Raw genomic sequence first — 17,977 nt, 5'->3', positions numbered from 1 at the left:
GCCCCCTGACACACACGCTGCCTCACACGCGCGTGCAAAGAGCCCTCCGAGGTGGAAAGGGTCGGGGGGGGGGCCCTCGCCTCTCCAGGGTTCGGGCGGGCGCGGGTCTCTGAGTGGCCCCTACCCCTCCCTCCAGGCCCAAAGGGAATCGTCCGGACTCCCCGTGCGTCCCAGGCCAAACCGGGCCCGCCGGCCTCCAGCCCACGCGGGACTCACCATGACTCGGGTTGCAACACTTCGTACTCTCACTCTCTGGCCGCCGCCGCCGCACAGGAGAGATCCGCAGTCCGACCCCCCTGCCACGTGAACTCGAGAAAAGACCTCCCAGCGCGCAGGCGCGCTAGCCCTCGGCCCCGGCCCCTCCCCGCGAAAAGGGGCGGCCGCACCAGCGCGCGCCACGATTCGTTTCCTGGGCTCTGCGCAGGCTACTGACGCGCGGACCGGTAGGCGGAAGAAAAGAGGAGCTCTTTCTAGGCTTTTCTAGGCTTTTCTAAGCCGCGGGCTGAGGTGAAAGTACTTACCCTTCGCCTCCCCTCCCGGAAATGACGTGATTCGACCCTTGACCCACACAGAGCCCGGCGCTTCCCGGAAAGTTCTGGAACGGCGCGCCGCCCGGGAACTAGCCTAAACCGGCCGGAGAGGCCTAAGCCAGCTGGCCTGGCCCAGCGCGGTGGGGAGGGGCGGGCCTGGCGCGCGGCGCGTGCAGATTGCAGGGCCCGGGCGGACGGGACGGGGGTGGGAGCCGCCTGCGCGCGCGCGCGCTGCGGAGGGGCGGGGGGAGCGGCGGAGGGAGGGGACACGGGCTCATTGCTGTGTGCGACCTGCGCTCTGTCCCTCACTCGCCGCCGACGGCCTGTCTCGTCGCTCACTAGCTGTGCCGCTGCCCCAGGTACGCGGCCGCCCGCCCCGTCTCATCCATGCTCCTCGGACCTCGGAGCCGGCCTTCCCCCGCTGCTCTGAGCGGGCGGGCCGGCGAGAGCCAGAGCTTCCCCAAGGCGCCGCAGGCCTGGGCCCGCTGAGCCAGGCCCCGTGGGTGCATGCAGGGGCCCATCACGTGCGGCGTGGATCGCTCGCCCGGGCAGGGCGCAGCTGGGAGGGCTTGCCCGGGGCGCGGGGTATGGAGTCGGGGAAGTGTATTCACATGGGTCCTCCGATGGAAGCCACTTTGGCCGGGTGCAGGGTGCCGCGGGGTGGGGGCGGGGTGGGGGCGGGGTGGTCGCAGCGCGTGGGAACAGCTTTTGGCCCCGCGAACAGCTCGGGTACGGCGCATCTACCCTTGACCTTGCTGGGGCATCCTGATGGAAAGACGCGTGGGGCCGCCCGGAGTGGGCAGAGCCGCCTCCCCCAGCTTCGCGGCCTTGCCTGCTGCTGCACTGATGCAGTAGCCCCGAGTGGATACATGAAGACATTTTAGTAAGCGGATTTTTGCACCGTCAGGAATATTTTCATTCCCCTGGTCACTGGGTTTTGTAAATTGCCCCTTTCCTCTAGGCTTGGTTTTTCAGGGGACATTTGGAGCTGATTTGCCCCCAAGGCCATTTTAGCGCTGAAAGATTAACTCGTTTTTAGCGTCATGGGTAGGTGGCCATGGGGAAGAAGGGTGTGCTTTTTGCTAGTGCTATAGGTCAGGCGTGGGGCGGCCACTTAAAGCTTGCGCTAGCAGCTGGTGTTCTGGGACGGTGGCGAGTTTCGAGGCCCAGCTGTAGTGGCTGGCAGAGGTCAGCCCAGCTCGCTTCTAACATTTCTTGTTCTGATGCGCGGGTGTCATGTTTGTGTTGTAACACACCATGGGTAGCGCTAGTATTGTACTGATGATCTGCTTGTTTCTCCCCCAGAAATGCTTCGATTGCCCGCAGTCCTTCGCCAGATTAGGCCAGTGTCCAGGGCACTGGCTCCTCATCTCACTCGGGCTTATGCCAAAGATGTAAAATTTGGTGCAGATGCCCGAGCCTTAATGCTTCAAGGTGTAGACCTTTTAGCTGATGCTGTAGCCGTTACTATGGGGCCAAAGGTATCAGTATTCTTACTTTGTTGTAATTTAGAGTATTGTTAAGGAGTAATATTTTGTTGATGGCGAGAGTCACGGCAAGCTTTTGAACGGTGCTTTGGTATTCATAAACTGCTTCTGCCAAAGTTGAGGAACTTTATTTTGTACAATGTGTGATGTAATCCAGTGGTAACTCCTAGCTCAAGACGGATTGGTAAACTCGAGGTGGAATTAATCTCGCTTGCCTGCTTGAGTTAAATTTTGGATCCTTTCCCAGTAGTTAGTACCAGGCATAGAGGGAAGAATACAACGTCCACAATACCGTAAGTATGTGCTGGGAGGTGCTAGTTTAACCTAATGTTTTTCTACTGCCCCTTGGTTCCCAAGCACATTTAAAATTTTAAGTCTCATTTAGCAAGACATTGATGAGTGAGGGGTAATAAGTAATTTGAGGAGACCTTTTTGAGGGTCGTGCACGGTGAAGTGATGGCTTCATTTCAGGTTGAAGCCAGTACAAATATCAAAGTGATCCAAACTATATAAAATACAGCATATGAATGCCTCACAAGAAGCAGCTTTGGTTCAAATTCAAAAGCTGCCAATACTGTTTGCACCATATTTAAGATTTAATGTTGAACAACTCTGAAAGTGTGTACTGTACTTGTTAGTTTTTTAGAAACTAAATTTTAAAAACAAGTTTAAAAGTAAGTTTTCATATTATTATTACAGCAGGTACTGGACAAAACTTAAGTATGAATTTTGTGAAGACTACTCTGGAATTTCATTAAAATCTACCAAAGTGGTATTGGTTCATCTTGTATCATTGTATAAGAAGACATCTTTTAAGTCTCTAAAATTTTTATCATCCAAGGTTATGCACTTAGCAACAAAGGTCATTTTGTCTGTGAACTAAGAACATTGATGAACCTGCCCTTTAGATTCATGCTGTAGATCTGATAAAAATTGTCAGATGTTGCGTTAAGGCTTTGAAGTAATTGCCTGTTGTGAAAACTGCTGTATTGTAAGCTAAATAGTACTTAGAGTGTGTGACTCTGTTTTCTCTGCAATAGGGAAGGACGGTGATTATTGAACAGAGTTGGGGAAGTCCCAAAGTGACAAAAGATGGTGTGACTGTTGCAAAGTCCATTGACTTAAAAGATAAATATAAAAATATTGGTGCGAAACTCGTTCAAGATGTTGCCAATAACACAAACGAAGAGGCTGGGGATGGCACCACTACTGCTACTGTACTGGCACGCTCCATTGCCAAGGAAGGCTTTGAGAAGATTAGCAAAGGTGCTAATCCAGTGGAAATCAGGAGAGGTAGGAATTTCTCTTCATTGTCACCAGTGTTTTGAACTATCTGTTAAATTGTATTAGAAAGTTGACTCTTGTTTCTCCTCTCTCCTAAAAAAAATCTTTTAAAATCTTAAAAGAAAAAAAATCACTGAGTAGTGATCGAATTCCTGACTATGTGGTGGGCACTGTGCCGGGTGGCAAAGAGGAAAATCTGACTAAGACATTCCCTGTTGTCCACAGTCATCCATCCCTGTGTCTTTGTCCCCTGGCCCTCTTCTCCCACAAACCAAGTTTATTGGAAGTTGCAGCATGTATCATTCACCTTGAAAGTAATAAGTTTAATGGGGGTTAGAGCAGAGAGAGCTGATACAGTTTTGATGTTTTACTTTAGTTATTTGGGAAGTAGGGCTAAACGAGGAACCAAGTCACCCAGGATGTCAGATGGGGTTTTTTAAAACAGTTTTTAAAGTTTCTGTTCAGTGCATGCCATCCGACTCCCATGTGATTAGGAAAAGTACTGGTACAGAAGCAGTGCGTAAGCATTAAGGCATTGAAATACTTAACATGAATCAGAATTTTTACTTGACGTGGAGCCACGAGAGAATAAGCATGTAATTCAAGAATAATATTTATTCTTGAACCAGGTGTGATGTTAGCTGTTGATGCTGTAATTGCTGAACTTAAGAAGCAGTCTAAACCTGTGACAACCCCAGAAGAGATTGCCCAGGTATGGATTTTTTATAACATTTTATGATAAAGTTAGAATTTTTTTTTAGTAATGTGATTTTATTCCATAATTACACAACAGTATCAGAATAACAACATTACCCAGTCACCAACATTGGAAGCATTATTCTTACTGCTGATGCATTTGGAAATTTCCCTGACCAGGGATGGAAGCTGTGTCCCATTTAGTGGAAGTGCAGAGTCTTAACCACTGGACCACCAGGGAAGTCCCCATAATTTGACTCTTAATGAGTTGTCGTTTTAGTTCTACATGACTGAGTAAAAACTCATTTGTATGTGTAGAAAATGTTCTTTGGTCATTTATCAAAGGTGCATAATTTTTGTCATGTTCTAATATTGCCACGTTTGCCAAGGGGAAGAAAGTAACAGGGTCAGCCTCCTTCTTTTTTCTTTTTCGTTCTTTTTTTGTTTTTTGGGGGGTTTTTTTTGGCCACGCCATGTGGCTTGTGGGACCTTAGTTCCCGGACCAGGGATTGAACCCGGGCCCCTTCAGTGAAAGCGCCAAGTCCTAACCACACAGGCCCACCAGGAATTTCCTCTTTTCTGTTTTTGTTTAAAAGAATAATTGTGTGTTTATTTCATATCTTTCAAAAATAATGTGGCCAAATAGTGGATTTTTTTAAAAAATTGAAAACAGGATCAATACTTCGTTACAATTATTATGCCATAAAATCCCCTCCCTCTTTCTCACCGCCACCATCACCCTCCCTCTAGCTTCCCACCAAGGATCTATCAATTTGGAAGTTACTGAGAAAAGGGAGGGGAGTTGATTGCGGACAGTAGCCTTACCTTTCAATTTGGAAGAGTAATTTGATTGTTTCAGGTTGCTACAATTTCTGCAAATGGAGACAAAGAAATCGGCAACATCATTTCTGACGCGATGAAAAAGGTTGGAAGAAAGGGCGTTATCACAGTAAAGGCAAGTGTGTTTTTAATGACACATAGGAATGAGGTGTCTGATAATCTGAGTTTTACAAATATAAAAATTTGATCTATATGTGTTTCCAAAAGTGTATTCCGTATCATTCTTTCATGTGTAATATTGGCACCTGTATAGAATAGAGTGCCTTCTGTGTTTTGTGTGAATTATTAACCTTTGCCTTCGGGAGTAAATCCATTCTAACTTAGATGATACTGCCTTCTAACTGTAAAAATTAGTTCAAATACATACATGTATTCTTGCAGAAGTGGAGTTGGATGCCCTGGGACATTTGCATATTCCTATCTGGATTCCTTATGAGAAGTGGGGACTATGAATTGGTCTATACAGTTTTTGTTTCTTTAATGAAATTCACATAACAAATTCTTTGACTTTTCATAGGATGGAAAAACACTGAATGATGAATTAGAAATTATTGAAGGCATGAAGTTTGATAGAGGGTATATCTCTCCATACTTTATTAATACATCAAAAGGTAAGAGCAAATCAGTAACTAAGTTTTTTTGTTTTTAAACATAGTTTGCTATCTGACAACCTGAGGGCATTAGTCAGTGTCAGACCTCAAAAGTAAATTCATATGTTTCTCACATTTCTTTGGATTTCTTGCTTATGATGCTGTTGACCACTCAGCATTTTCCCAAAGTCGAGTTCTGAAACACTAGTTCTGTAGAATGTGAGCAAGTTTCTATTTCATGGTAAAGTAAGTGTTGGACATGCTGAGTGAACAGTTAAACAATTTCTTACTGTGATACTTCTCAAGAGGCTTAAAAATGATCATATACAATGTGAGTTTCCAAATAGGTGATATAGAATGTGGATTTTCTTAAACTTATTTGATTACAGAACACTTTTCTCATGGTCTGTGTCTTGGACTTAGAGTAATATGGAACACACTGGAAAATGCTGCACGGCTGCAACAGTGTGCACTGGCGTGAGCAAGAAGTTAGACAGGTTTTGAGGGTGAGCAGAGAAATATAAATTTGATGTAGAATAATTATGACAAGATGATTCTGGAATAAATTATCTACTTGGAACAACTTACCATTAAGCAGAAAGGAGCTGGTGCCCCTAAACTAAACCACCACACATCCATTGCATCTGAACAGGGATGAGGAGAAAAATGCAAATTGGAAGAAAGCATCATCAGACACAATGGAAAAGGTTGTAATCCAACACCTTTAGAAGCAGACTGAGAGCTCACCAGGGGACTGAGGCAGTAATGGCAAATTCACTTATGTATTATTTATAATAATTATATATTTCTTATTTATTACTCTCTTCCCCTACTTGAATGAAAACTTCTAAAGAGCAGAGGGTTTTTTTTTCACTTTTTTTCCCACTGATCTACCCCAAGAGTCTAGAACAGTGCCTGGCACTGGCACCCAGTCAGTGATCAATAACAGAGAATAAATAAATAAATAAAGGAAAGTTCATGTATATGAGAAATTAAAGGAAAAACATGAACTCATCAATCACTCTTAAAGTGTACTGGAGCTTTGGTTTAGAGGTTTTTCTAAATTGCAGTCACTTTCAGGATAATGTTCTAAAGTTGGTTAGAAATGTTCTTTGCTTTTGCAGGTCAGAAATGTGAATTCCAAGATGCCTATGTTCTGTTAAGTGAAAAGAAAATTTCTAGTGTCCAGTCCATTGTTCCTGCTCTTGAAATTGCCAATGCTCACCGTAAGCCCTTGGTCATAATTGCTGAAGATGTTGATGGAGAAGCTCTAAGTACACTCGTTTTGAATAGGTAATAGGCAGTGGTATTTGATTTACGTTTCTGTGTGGAAGGCAGTTATTTGTATTGATGTTTGAAATCTCCGTTATGTACCTTCACATTGAACTACTTGTGTTTGTATATTAGTGTGATTCATGAACCCTTAGTCCAATTATGATTCTGTCTTTTTTGAATGGGGTGCCAGAGTCCTTAATGTTTTGTGCAACTTTCTCATAAGATAGCCTAAGTGTTTACAGTTGTTTTAAAGATAAATGACTGAGTTTTATTCTTTTTTTTTACAAAAAGACTTCTGGAAAAAAATACTTTTCACAATTACAGTTTTTCATGGGAAGAGGTAAAAAACTACCATGCTGAATAATCTGTTAAAAGGAAAATTTTGTTAATGAGTAGTCTGAAATAGAGAAATTGGTACTCAACCTAAAGTAAGTTGAGGTCTATTCTTTTAATTTTTTTAATCTATAGTTTAATGTATTACTTTTTACTTTAAGATAGGTAGTGTTAACGCTATAAACAGAATTTTAGGGCATTGTTAAAATACATATTATTCCTAATCTTAGAACTGAGGTACATCAGAAATGAGAGTCTCCAATTTTCATTGTAATGGAAATGCACAAATGAAATAGCAGGTATATATTAGAGAATTGAGTACTTTGACCTAAGTGAGTTTACTTATCCTGGAATATTTGTAGACTGGATATGCTTTTGGGATTATGAAAAAGCCCTAGAGATTGTGGGATTTGAAGCCGAAATAGAAAAACAGTAGGCCTGAAGAGTTCTCATTGAGCCATTTTACTGGTAGCTGTAAAGTTGGATCTCCAGTTTACTTCACATATCATTAGAGGTTAACCTTCTGATTTTTATTTGGCTTCTTAATAAAATTGACCAGTTCTTAGTTCGTACATTCCTTCCATTTCAGTCTGGTCTCAAATGGGCATTTTTAAAATTGTATATTCCGAGTATTCATTACCTGATTAAAATGTAGGTAAGCTTAATGATATTCTTAGCAATATTTACATTTGTAAACGAACTGAATTAAAAACACTGCTTGCTCAGAATATAGCCAGTATTATATAACTATAAATGGAGTGTGTAACTTTAAAAATTGTGAGTCACTGTGTTATATACCTGAAATACATAGTATTGTAAATCAACTATACCTCAATAAAAAAGAAGAAACTGCTCAATCTTGACTTTAATAGCAACTTAATCTAATACTAAATGGAACCCAAGGGGTTAAGGGTAAATGCTGATTCGATGATCTCCAAATTTAATATATAGTAATTCTGATTTTCACAAACTATAAAATAGTTATCACTATTTACATGTTTTCAACTGGAAAGGTCAGCATGTAAGGTTAGCAGTTTATTAAGAAGGTAAGCAGATACTGGCAAATATGGATAAATGGAAAATTGTCCTTTCCTGTCTCAACTTGACCAAAAGTTGCTAGGGAGAAAAAAAAAAAACAACACTTTTTAAAGTGCAGTTTCCTAAGTAACCTTAGTTGTCAGAACTTGAAGTGACAGACATTTTTATAAAATTTAAATCTTATTAATAACTTCTTAACAGGCTGAAAGTTGGTCTTCAGGTTGTAGCAGTCAAAGCTCCAGGTTTTGGTGACAATAGAAAGAACCAGCTTAAAGACATGGCTATTGCTACTGGTGGTGCAGTAAGTAAAATAAATGTGATTTTGGTTTACTGAATGTTATTTAGACATCCTGGTCTGAAATTTATAGGCAGATTTCACATTTTCATAGATACTAGCATCTGAAATGTTTACTTAATCTGTGTTTTAGATGTTTGGGAGGTAGAGATTGGGTTAAATAGTGATAAGGTCCCTTTCTTTAACTCGCCAAGAGTCTGGCCCAAGAATGGGCTTACTGACTAACCTGTTTTCAAGAATGTAGTAGAAAAGACATGGGATCTAAGAGTTAGGCCTAGGGTCTAGTTTTGGTTGCACCAAAAGTATGGCCTCAGATGAGTTTTCTGAGTTCAGTTAATTGAGAATTAACTGAGAAGTTGGAAATGTCATGAAAGACTATATTCAGACTTTGTTTAGTCTAGCTTTGGTCTCGAAATCTCACATTTCAAATAAACACAGTATTGCAAGATGTTTCTTTTATCAAAACACCTGTAGGATATATTATTAATGAACTTGGTGTAATGAAAAAAGCCGTAATCTGTAATTTGTTCATTCTTTAAAATGTTTTTGTAGGTATTTGGAGAAGAAGGACTAACTCTAAATCTTGAAGATGTTCAGCCTCATGACTTAGGAAAAGTTGGAGAGGTCATTGTGACCAAAGATGATGCCATGCTCTTGAAAGGAAAAGGTGATAAGGCTCAAATTGAAAAGCGTATTCAAGAAATCATCGAGCAGTTAGATATTACAACTAGTGAATATGAAAAGGAAAAATTGAATGAACGTCTGGCAAAACTCTCAGATGGTGTTGCTGTGCTAAAGGTAAGATTCATTGTTATAAATAAGCTTCTTGGGTTCTAAGCCCAAGATGACTATTTCTGTGGTATGTAACCAAAATATTTAGGGAATCAACTTCCTTGTGGAGATATTATATAAAATTTCTTTACTGAAACATTCCTTCCTTAAAACCAGAATTGAACTTGTAGTGGGTGAGTTGTGTGGGAACAGATGTTTTGTTAATAATCAGTCTAGAGTCTGACTTGTGAGACACTATTAGCTGTTTAATCACGTAGTTACTTGTAACAAATAGGCAACCTTTTTAAAATTGCTTTTTAAGTAAACTGGGTGCTTTTTAATGACTCTTTTGGCAGTCAGCTTCTTGAATGGGAGAAGCCATACTAACTGGAATTCTTTTTTAATCTTTAGATTGGTGGGACAAGTGATGTTGAAGTGAATGAAAAGAAAGACAGAGTTACAGATGCCCTTAATGCTACACGAGCTGCTGTTGAAGAAGGCATTGTTTTGGGAGGGGGCTGTGCCCTGCTTCGGTGCCTTCCAGCCTTGGATTCAATAACTCCAGCTAATGAAGATCAAAAAATTGGTAAAAAGTTAACTTAGTAATGAGTTTACTTGTAGCCTGATTTTAGTCTTTCTGTTGTTAGAATTATATTATTGCTGCCACTAGATGGAATAAGAAATCATAAAGCAATTTCCAGAATAACAAAAGTAGAATAGCACTGATGTCAGAGATCTTTCAGGGGGAATGATTTGACCTGTGGTATTTTCCCAATTGGAATTTTTCTACATCTGTACTCTCACAAGTAGAATTGTGCTATAATAATTACAAAGGAAAGAACTAAATTTGCTAAAAATTTATTTTCTTTATAGGTATAGAAATTATTAAAAAAGCACTCAAAATTCCTGCAATGACCATTGCTAAGAATGCAGGTGTCGAAGGATCATTGATAGTTGAGAAAATTTTGCAAAGTTCTTCAGAAGTTGGTTATGATGCTATGCTTGGAGAATTTGTGAATATGGTGGAAAAAGGAATCATCGATCCAACTAAGGTAAATAGTTCACCAGTGTCTAAAAATACTTTCAAGAACTCTTCATTAAGTCTTGTTAATTTGTTTTTTTTAATTAACTTATTTGGTTGCGTCGGGTCTTAGTTTTGGCACATGGGATCTTGCGGTGCAGTGCACAGGCTCTTTGTTGAGCACAAGCTTCTCTCTCATGGCACATGGGCTCCAGAGCATGCAGGCTCAGTAGTTGCAGCGCATGGGCTTAGTTGTCCTGCGGCATGTGGGATCTTAGTTCCCTGACTGGGGATCGAACCTATGTCCCCTGCATTGGAAGGCAGATTCTTAACCACTGGACCACCAGGGAAGTCCCAAGTCTTGTTAATTTTTTACTAAGGAAAAGTAATATTTTATCAAAACTTTTTTCCTAGGTTGTAAGAACTGCATTACTGGATGCTGCTGGAGTGGCCTCTCTGTTAACTACAGCAGAAGTTGTAGTCACAGAAATTCCTAAAGAAGAGAAGGATCCTGGGATGGGCGGAATGGGTGGGATGGGAGGTGGGATGGGAGGTGGCATGTTCTAATTCCTAGAATAGGGCTTTACCATCATTCATGAGCTGTGAGAGGCAGTGTTCCTCACCAATAACTTTGAGAGGTCAGTTGAAGGAGGTGACTGAAGAAGAGGCTGGCTGAGATTTCAGAAAATCACTATAACCGTCAGTTACTGGTTTCAGTTGACAACATAGAATGGTTTACTGCTGTCATTGTCCATGCCTACAGATAATTTATTTTGTATTTTTGAATAAAGACATTTGTACATTCCTGGTAAATGAGTATAAGAGCCATGCACCAATGTACTGCTTTCAACTTAAATCACTGAGGCATTTTTACTACTATTCTGTTAAAATCAGGATTTTAGTGATTGCCATCAACAGATGAGAAGTTAAGAAGCAGCCTTTCTGTGGAGAGTAAGAATAATTGTGTACAGAGTAGAGCAATATCCAATTATGTGACAACCTTTGTGTAATAAAAATTGTTTAAAGTTAATTGTGTTAGCCTTTCCATGATCTAGAGGATATGAGGAATGAAAGAAAGCCAACTGAAGAGGGAGAGGTAAGGTAAGGTTTGACCCAAGTCTTAAAATGTTATTCTCCCTATAGTTTCCTTATGCTTCTCTGTTTATCTTTGCTGCAGACTGGATTATATTACATTGGTAATGGGGGAAATTTTGAAAGGTGACAACTCTGAATGTTGTATGTGTTGAGGTTTGGCCATAAAGAAAAGGGCAGCTTGTTTCTTTTAAGGGTTATGGTTACTGTTGCAGAGTCTCAGCATCACAGATAAGCAGTGGGTTCCCTGCTAGGTACCCACAAGTGAGGAGGGCCAGGGTTTACAGTATGAGTGTACTTCAGTGGAAAGGAGAGTTGTGACATCCAAGCATAATGAATAGCAGGGAGGGGCATCCACAACGTGATAATGCACAGCCCAGCGTGATCACCTTTATAAGAACTTGAAATGGCTTTCAGTCTCAGTGCACTTGGTCTTTATTAGATAAAACAGTATAGCAGTATGGCTTTTAAAACAGCTGTGTGTGCATGCGTGTGTGTGGGGGGGGGGGACAGATACTGATTTGCAAGATAGAACATTGCTTTCTAATTTAAAGCACAAGATCTTATGCAACAAGAACATTAAGTTTTTTTTACTTTAACCTGTGCCAAGAATGTAGTCTTATCTTGGAGCTGTAGAATCGATCTGCTCGGTCCAGTCTGTTGTTCAGTTTGGCCCTGGGGTTGCTGCTAAGAGGTCTGGTATAAGGTAGGAACTGAGGCAAATGTTACTACTTCCCTTATCTAGTATGAATAGTTTGGACAGGAATAGAAGGAAAAATAAAGTCTATCACAGATCAAAAGTCAAAATCACTTGAAATCCTGCACCTAGAAATACCTTCGCTTTGTTAACTTAGCTGGGTTAGAAAAAATGACGAGATTAGAGGGCACTGACTGAACGAATAAAAGGCATTTTAAACAAAACTTGTCTAGACTGTACTTACGGTTATTCAGGTGGCAAAAGGCAACCTAGACCCTGGACTAAGTCCTTGGTTTATTTTAACCCTTAGAACAAACTTGGATTAGGAATTACTTATCAAACCTATGCTACAGTTAGTAAACTGAGGCTCTGAATGGTTAAGTAATTTACACAAAGTCTCAGAGCTATTAAGTGGTAGACCCCAGATTTGAACCAGGGTTTAATTGTAGAGCTTAAACCAAAGAACAAGCCTGGAATGAACCCCTAGGCCAGGATCTAGGCAATTTAAAAAAACCCGAAAGCTGCAGCCAGAGAAATCAATACAGATAAATGGGGCAATTCCCTTTGACTAGAATAACTGCGCAAGGTGATTGCAGTTTTGGAGAGATGACAGAGAGGAGCAAGAGTATCAAGGATCAAGATGGTTCCTTCAAATGCCATTTGGTAAAGACTAAAGATGCTAGTGACTAGGTGAGGAAGCAGGAATGGTAGATCTCTGAGGAAACCTGCTCTGGGCACTCATGGAAATCCCTTGGGAAACCACACAAAATAACAATATAACTTCCAGGCCCCAGTTGCCTTGCTGTGAAAGCAAGCAGGATTTATTTGAACAGCAGAGGCTTTTCAAGGCAAATTTTTTTTTTTTTCCTGCGGTACGAGAGCCTCTCACTGTTGTGGCCTCTCCCGTTGCAGAGCACGGGCTCCGGAAGCGCAGGCCCTGCGGCCATGGCTCACAGGCCCAGCTGCTCCGCGGCATGTAGGATCCTCCCAGACCGGGGCACGAACCCGTGTCCCCTCCATCGGCAGGTGGACTCAACCACTGCGCCACCAGGGAAGCCCTCAAGGCAAAAATTTTGCAGGACTGTGTTACAACAAATCTATGAGCCTGAGAGAGAAAAGGGGCATGGAGGGGACACAAACACACCCAATATTTAGCCATGACCATGGAGGTGAACTTCTATAAAGACAGCTGGATCTGCTTTAAAAATGGATAAAGGAGTAATCAAGGAAAAAGGAATGCCACTATGAAGTCAGATCCTGCTATTTCAGGAAAAGAGTTGAGAAAATAGATTGTTTCTACTGCAATCTGGGCAGTTACAGCTAGGCTTAAGTGTTAGAGAATCTCCAACCTAAAAAGCACGTTTTTGGGCTAGAGGTATCTCCCTGGTCCTTGCAAACAAGAGCATCTCTGAACTGATGATTCTCGAACTGGGTTAAATATAAGGGACTGTCTATACTGGAGTAAGTGGTTGATGAAACCAAAAATTTTAAGAAAAATGGAGTATAGTAACTACCAAATTGAAGATAATCATTGTGAATTTAGTAGCCTTCAAAGATCTGTATCTGAGGAATTCCCTGGTGGTCCAGTGGTTAGGACTCGGCGCTTTCACTGCTGGGGCCCGGTTCAATTCCTGGTCGGGGAACTAAGATCCTCCAAGCCGCAATACGCAGCCAAAGAAAAAAGATTTCTATCTTTGTCACACAAAAAATGGCCTAACGATATCATTGACAGCATTGGTGCCCATCACCAATTCCTGGGCACATCCGTAGCACCTGATTTTTGTCTCATACTGGTTTCCACCAAACGGGAATAGGATTCCTTGAATAGCAGTGGAGTCTATGCCTTGGGACAAAAAAAATCAGGATGAATCTGGAACACCTTGTCGCTGCCTGACAGCAAGAATACTTTCAAAAATATCCAGGGCAGTTTTTTTTTGTTTTTTGTTTTTGTTTTTAAACTAACCAAAAGGGTTTCCATTGGCCAAGTTAGGACATTTTGAGTGTCAGTAATAACAATGATAGTGAATTAGAACAAAGCCAAGAGTTCATGGTGATATTCAAAAGAAGGAAGTGAATGTGAAGACTAGAAAAAGATACTTCCAATATAAACTAGTGAATATTGTATGTTTAATGCCCTACTGATGTTACGAAGCCAGAATATAGATATATAAGTATGTACCTGCTTATAAAGTATAGATTATATTCGTGTCTCTATACAAGTAAAGACAGGAAGGAGTAAAATAAAAGTAGTGAGAGAACCAAAGAAAGAAAGTAGGAACTAAACCAAGGGTAGGAAGAATGAGTGGTATTGGTAGTCTCATATAATCAGGTAGAAGGGGAGTCCAGTAACCAACTTGCACTGGTCATGAATAATCAAATGAAAGAACATCCAAAATGGGTTTTAAGATAACAAATTTTCCAAATTCCCCAGAATTTAAAATTTGAAGTTAACCTTCCAAGGGAATGAAACATTGGAGCTGAACTCAAGAACCTCATGAATGTTGATATATTCATGAGACAACATTAAGTTTCTATTTATACTGACAAATCGGGTCAAAATATCAAAACACGAGTTAGGTACTGACAACCACACAGAACTTGAAGAGTACTTCATTTCCAGGAAAGATCAAGTTTCTAAGCATTAAATCTCTGGAACACGGGGCTTCCCTGGTGGCGCAGTGGTTGAGAGTCCGCCTGCCGGTGCAGGGGACATGGGTTCGTGCCCCGGTTGGGGAGGATGCCGCATGCCGCGGAGCGGCTGGGCCCGTGAGCCATGGCCGCTGAGCCTGTGCGTCCAGAGCCTGTGCTCCGCAACGGGAGAGGCCACGGCATTGAGAGGCCCACATACCACAAAAAAAAAAAAAAAATCTCTGGAACACAAAGGATGTAAAAACCTCATGATGTAACAAGTTTTGATACAAAAAGGATAAACAACAAGGTCCTACTGTATAGCTCACAGAACTATATTCAATATGCTATGATTAAACCATAATGTAAAAGAACATTTAAAAAAATGTGTGTGTGTGTGTATATATATATATATATATAAATATAACTGAATCACTTTGCTGTACAGCAGTAATTAACACAGCATTGTAAATCAACTATACTTCAATTTAAAAAAACAATTCCCTGGTGGTCCAGTGGTTAGGACACCTCGCTTTCACTGCCGAGGGCCAGGGTTCCATCCCTGGTTGGGGAACTAAGATCCCACAAGCCACGTGGCACAGCCAAAAAACAAACAAAAAAAGACGGGACTCACCCTAAGGTTCAAGGCTCAGAATCACATTGGCCTGTGCTGCCAGGTTACACATCCCCACCAAGAATCTAACAGTCGGTTACCAACATCCTGCAACCTCCGCTGGCCTAAGATGGTGTCTCTTCTTGAGTCTAATTAATATACTGAATGTGCAGAAGGATATAAAAAACAAACAGGCAACCTCAGGAGAAATAGAAATAATAAATATAAGAAGCTGAAATAGTAACACTCATATCATTTATGTGTAAATATTATTACTGTATCATTATAACATTGTGGGGTTTTCTGTCTCATAATACGTTTAAGACATTCAAGAGAATCTGATATATTGAATTTGCAATTTTAATGCTTATAAGTCTTTGAATCTATAATATTTAAATGTTCAGGGAAATTTAATTTCATACACTCAGATTGATCAGTTATATAAGCAGTATGTGAATCTCTAGAGAAATGCTGTTTAATTTTAAAAGAAATTTCATTAATAAATTAGACACTAAACAAGGTACAAATAAAAGTATTTTACCCCTTGCTGCAAAGCCCCTCTGACATTTAAAAAAACAACAAACTCAAAAAATGGTCCTTACCAACACGTAAGGAATTCCAGGGCAACGCAGGGGAGGGGTGGATGAGGGGTATCAGTAGATCTACAGGAAGTGAGAAAAGTGATGGAAAAGTGATGTGCCGTAGAGTTGATATAATTATAACCTAAGAACCTGAAGAAGGAATACAAGAAACAAGGTACTTAGTCCCACAGAACTTCCCCGGAGATTTAGCATTTGGACTCACTCCTTGGATACTGGGAGTCTAGGGAATCAGGTAAGGCCAAGTGTGGGAGTGGAAACGAGGGTGAAATTAGCTGAAGGATTACTGAGATACTGGACTCCTGGGTCTCCTCCCGTTTCCCACACCACCAGGTAACTATTGCCTACAGGTTAATTCTCTGTGGAAATTGAATAGGAATGAATCTCACCCTGGGACACCAGAAAGAGCAGAGAGCTGGGGTAAGAGAGGGACCTAAAAGATTAAGGGAAAGCCTACATTCCAAACTGTGAGACCCTCAGTCCCTTACTAAACTTACAGAATGCCAACAGCCAGGCATTATTTCTACCCCATCTGTCCCTCTTCCTATTCCCAGCCCCATATTTCTCTAGGGCAAGAGATAGAATCCTTATGTAGGAAAACTGTGAAAAAAAGACCTCTAGATCCTGCCATTTGGGGAGTCCGCCAGTGAAAAGCCTGGCTCACCCGATCACCTTACAGTGAAACTCACCAGCCAATATGCCCCCTCTTAATTCCAGTAAACCGTATAATACCTTGCCTTCAAATATTAACGGACAAACAAGAACCATTAGACAGTCGAGGAAGCCTTCAATGTGAGAATAGCAAAAACCAGAAGGGGTCTAAGGGAAACTTAGTATCTTAAGAAAGATGAGATCTTGTCTCCTTAAAAGAAGAAAGCTATGAAATAAAGGAACAACTAGAAAACAAACCAAAAAAATCTTGGAAATTAAAACTAAGGCAAATATAAAATTAACTGAAAAGTCTGAAAGACAGAATTGAAGAAATCTAAAAGGCAGAACAAAAACAGATGGAAAATAGGAGGAAAGAAGATAAAGATTTAATACAAGAAATAAAATGTCTAAATACTTAGGAATTCCTGAATGAAAGAACCAGAGAATATGGATAGGAGGAAATTATCAAACAAATAATTGAAGGAAATTCCCCAGGACTCAAAGAAATGAGCCGGTGACTGAAAGGATCTGTAAGTTGCCCTGCACAATTAATAAAAGACAGGGCAACACGACCGATCAGCATGCATTTCCAGACTACCCAAGTTAAAGAGTAGATTTTAAAAGCTTCTAGAGACCATAAAAAAGATGCTAAAACAAAGTACTGGTTATAAGAATGGCATCAGACTTCTCATGAGCAGCACCGGATGCCAGAATACAATGAAGTCAGATTTTCAAATTATGGGGGATGGGAGGGATTATTTTTAATGTGGCATTCTATACTCAATCAAGTGTGAATATAAAACAATGACATCTTCAGATACTCAGGGATTCAAAAAATTTAGCTCCCATTCGCCCTTTCTTAGGAAGCCACTAGAGGATTTCCTCAGCATTTTGAGAGTTAAAAAAAAAGGAAGCCAAAAGATCCAGGAAATAGGAACCCCAAGAGGAGAGGTGAAGGGAAATCCTAGGATGATTAGGGAATTACACTTGCACAATAGCAGCAGCGTGGAGAGCAACCAGTTCAGATTGGAGCAGGATGAAAGGGTGGCTGCAAGTAACTGAACACCTAACTCTAAGTGACTTAGACACTCGAGGTCTGTTATCTCACGTAACCAAAAGTGCCCACTACAAGGTTGGTTCATTCAACCCTTGATGTTAGGGTTCTGAATTGGCTTTTCTGGAATCATCGCCTCTTCCCTTTTTGTGAAAAGATGGCAGATGTAGCTGCAAACTTCACATCCTCACGCAACCAGGCAAAAACCAAGGAAGAGAAGTTTCTCTTCCAAGTTTCTTTCCACAGAGATAAAAATCTTATCTAGCAAGTCCTATCCCATCAGTCTTCCCCTCAGATTTCACTGACCAGATGCCAATTCAAGAAGTTTATAAAGATGGTGTTGTTTTCCCTCTTATGATATGGAAAGCACAGATGCCAAATTTTAAGTCCACAGGTCACAGACTTCAGAGCAAACACAAGAGCATACATATTTGAGCCAGAATGCACGGGTTTGTCTCTACCACTTACCAAGACTTGTGTTCT

General features: G+C 41.1%; 2 protein-coding genes across 2 annotated transcripts in view; one reads left to right on the top strand and one right to left on the bottom strand.

Moving 5' to 3' along the window:
* LOC308621650 (MOB-like protein phocein) overlaps positions 1-654 on the bottom strand; it is a 40,957-nt gene extending 40,303 nt beyond the window's left edge. Inside the window, exon 1 of the mRNA XM_081242326.1 lies at positions 217-654. Coding sequence (XP_081098452.1) covers positions 217-219 — 3 coding nt within the window. The 5' untranslated portion in view covers positions 220-654. The remainder of the gene's footprint in view (positions 1-216) is intronic.
* A 116-nt stretch (positions 655-770) lies between these two features.
* On the top strand, positions 771-12,173 carry HSPD1 (heat shock protein family D (Hsp60) member 1). The gene is made up of 12 exons (XM_081242324.1): positions 771-889; positions 1,836-2,011; positions 3,058-3,310; positions 3,931-4,013; positions 4,857-4,952; positions 5,355-5,448; positions 6,552-6,720; positions 8,275-8,374; positions 8,921-9,166; positions 9,551-9,725; positions 10,013-10,191; positions 10,575-12,173. The coding sequence occupies exons 2-12, from the start codon at positions 1,838-1,840 to the stop codon at positions 10,725-10,727; spliced, it is 1,722 nt and encodes a 573-aa protein (XP_081098450.1). The 5' UTR covers positions 771-889; positions 1,836-1,837; the 3' UTR covers positions 10,728-12,173.
* Positions 12,174-17,977: the final 5,804 nt, after the last annotated feature.

This window comes from Mesoplodon bidens, assembly GCF_964165515.1.
Source record: "Mesoplodon bidens genome assembly, chromosome: 8".
NCBI classification, from domain to species: Eukaryota; Metazoa; Chordata; class Mammalia; order Artiodactyla; family Ziphiidae; genus Mesoplodon; species Mesoplodon bidens.
The sequence above is the reverse complement of the archived record's forward strand: the minus strand, read 5'-3'. Positions and strand labels throughout refer to the sequence as shown.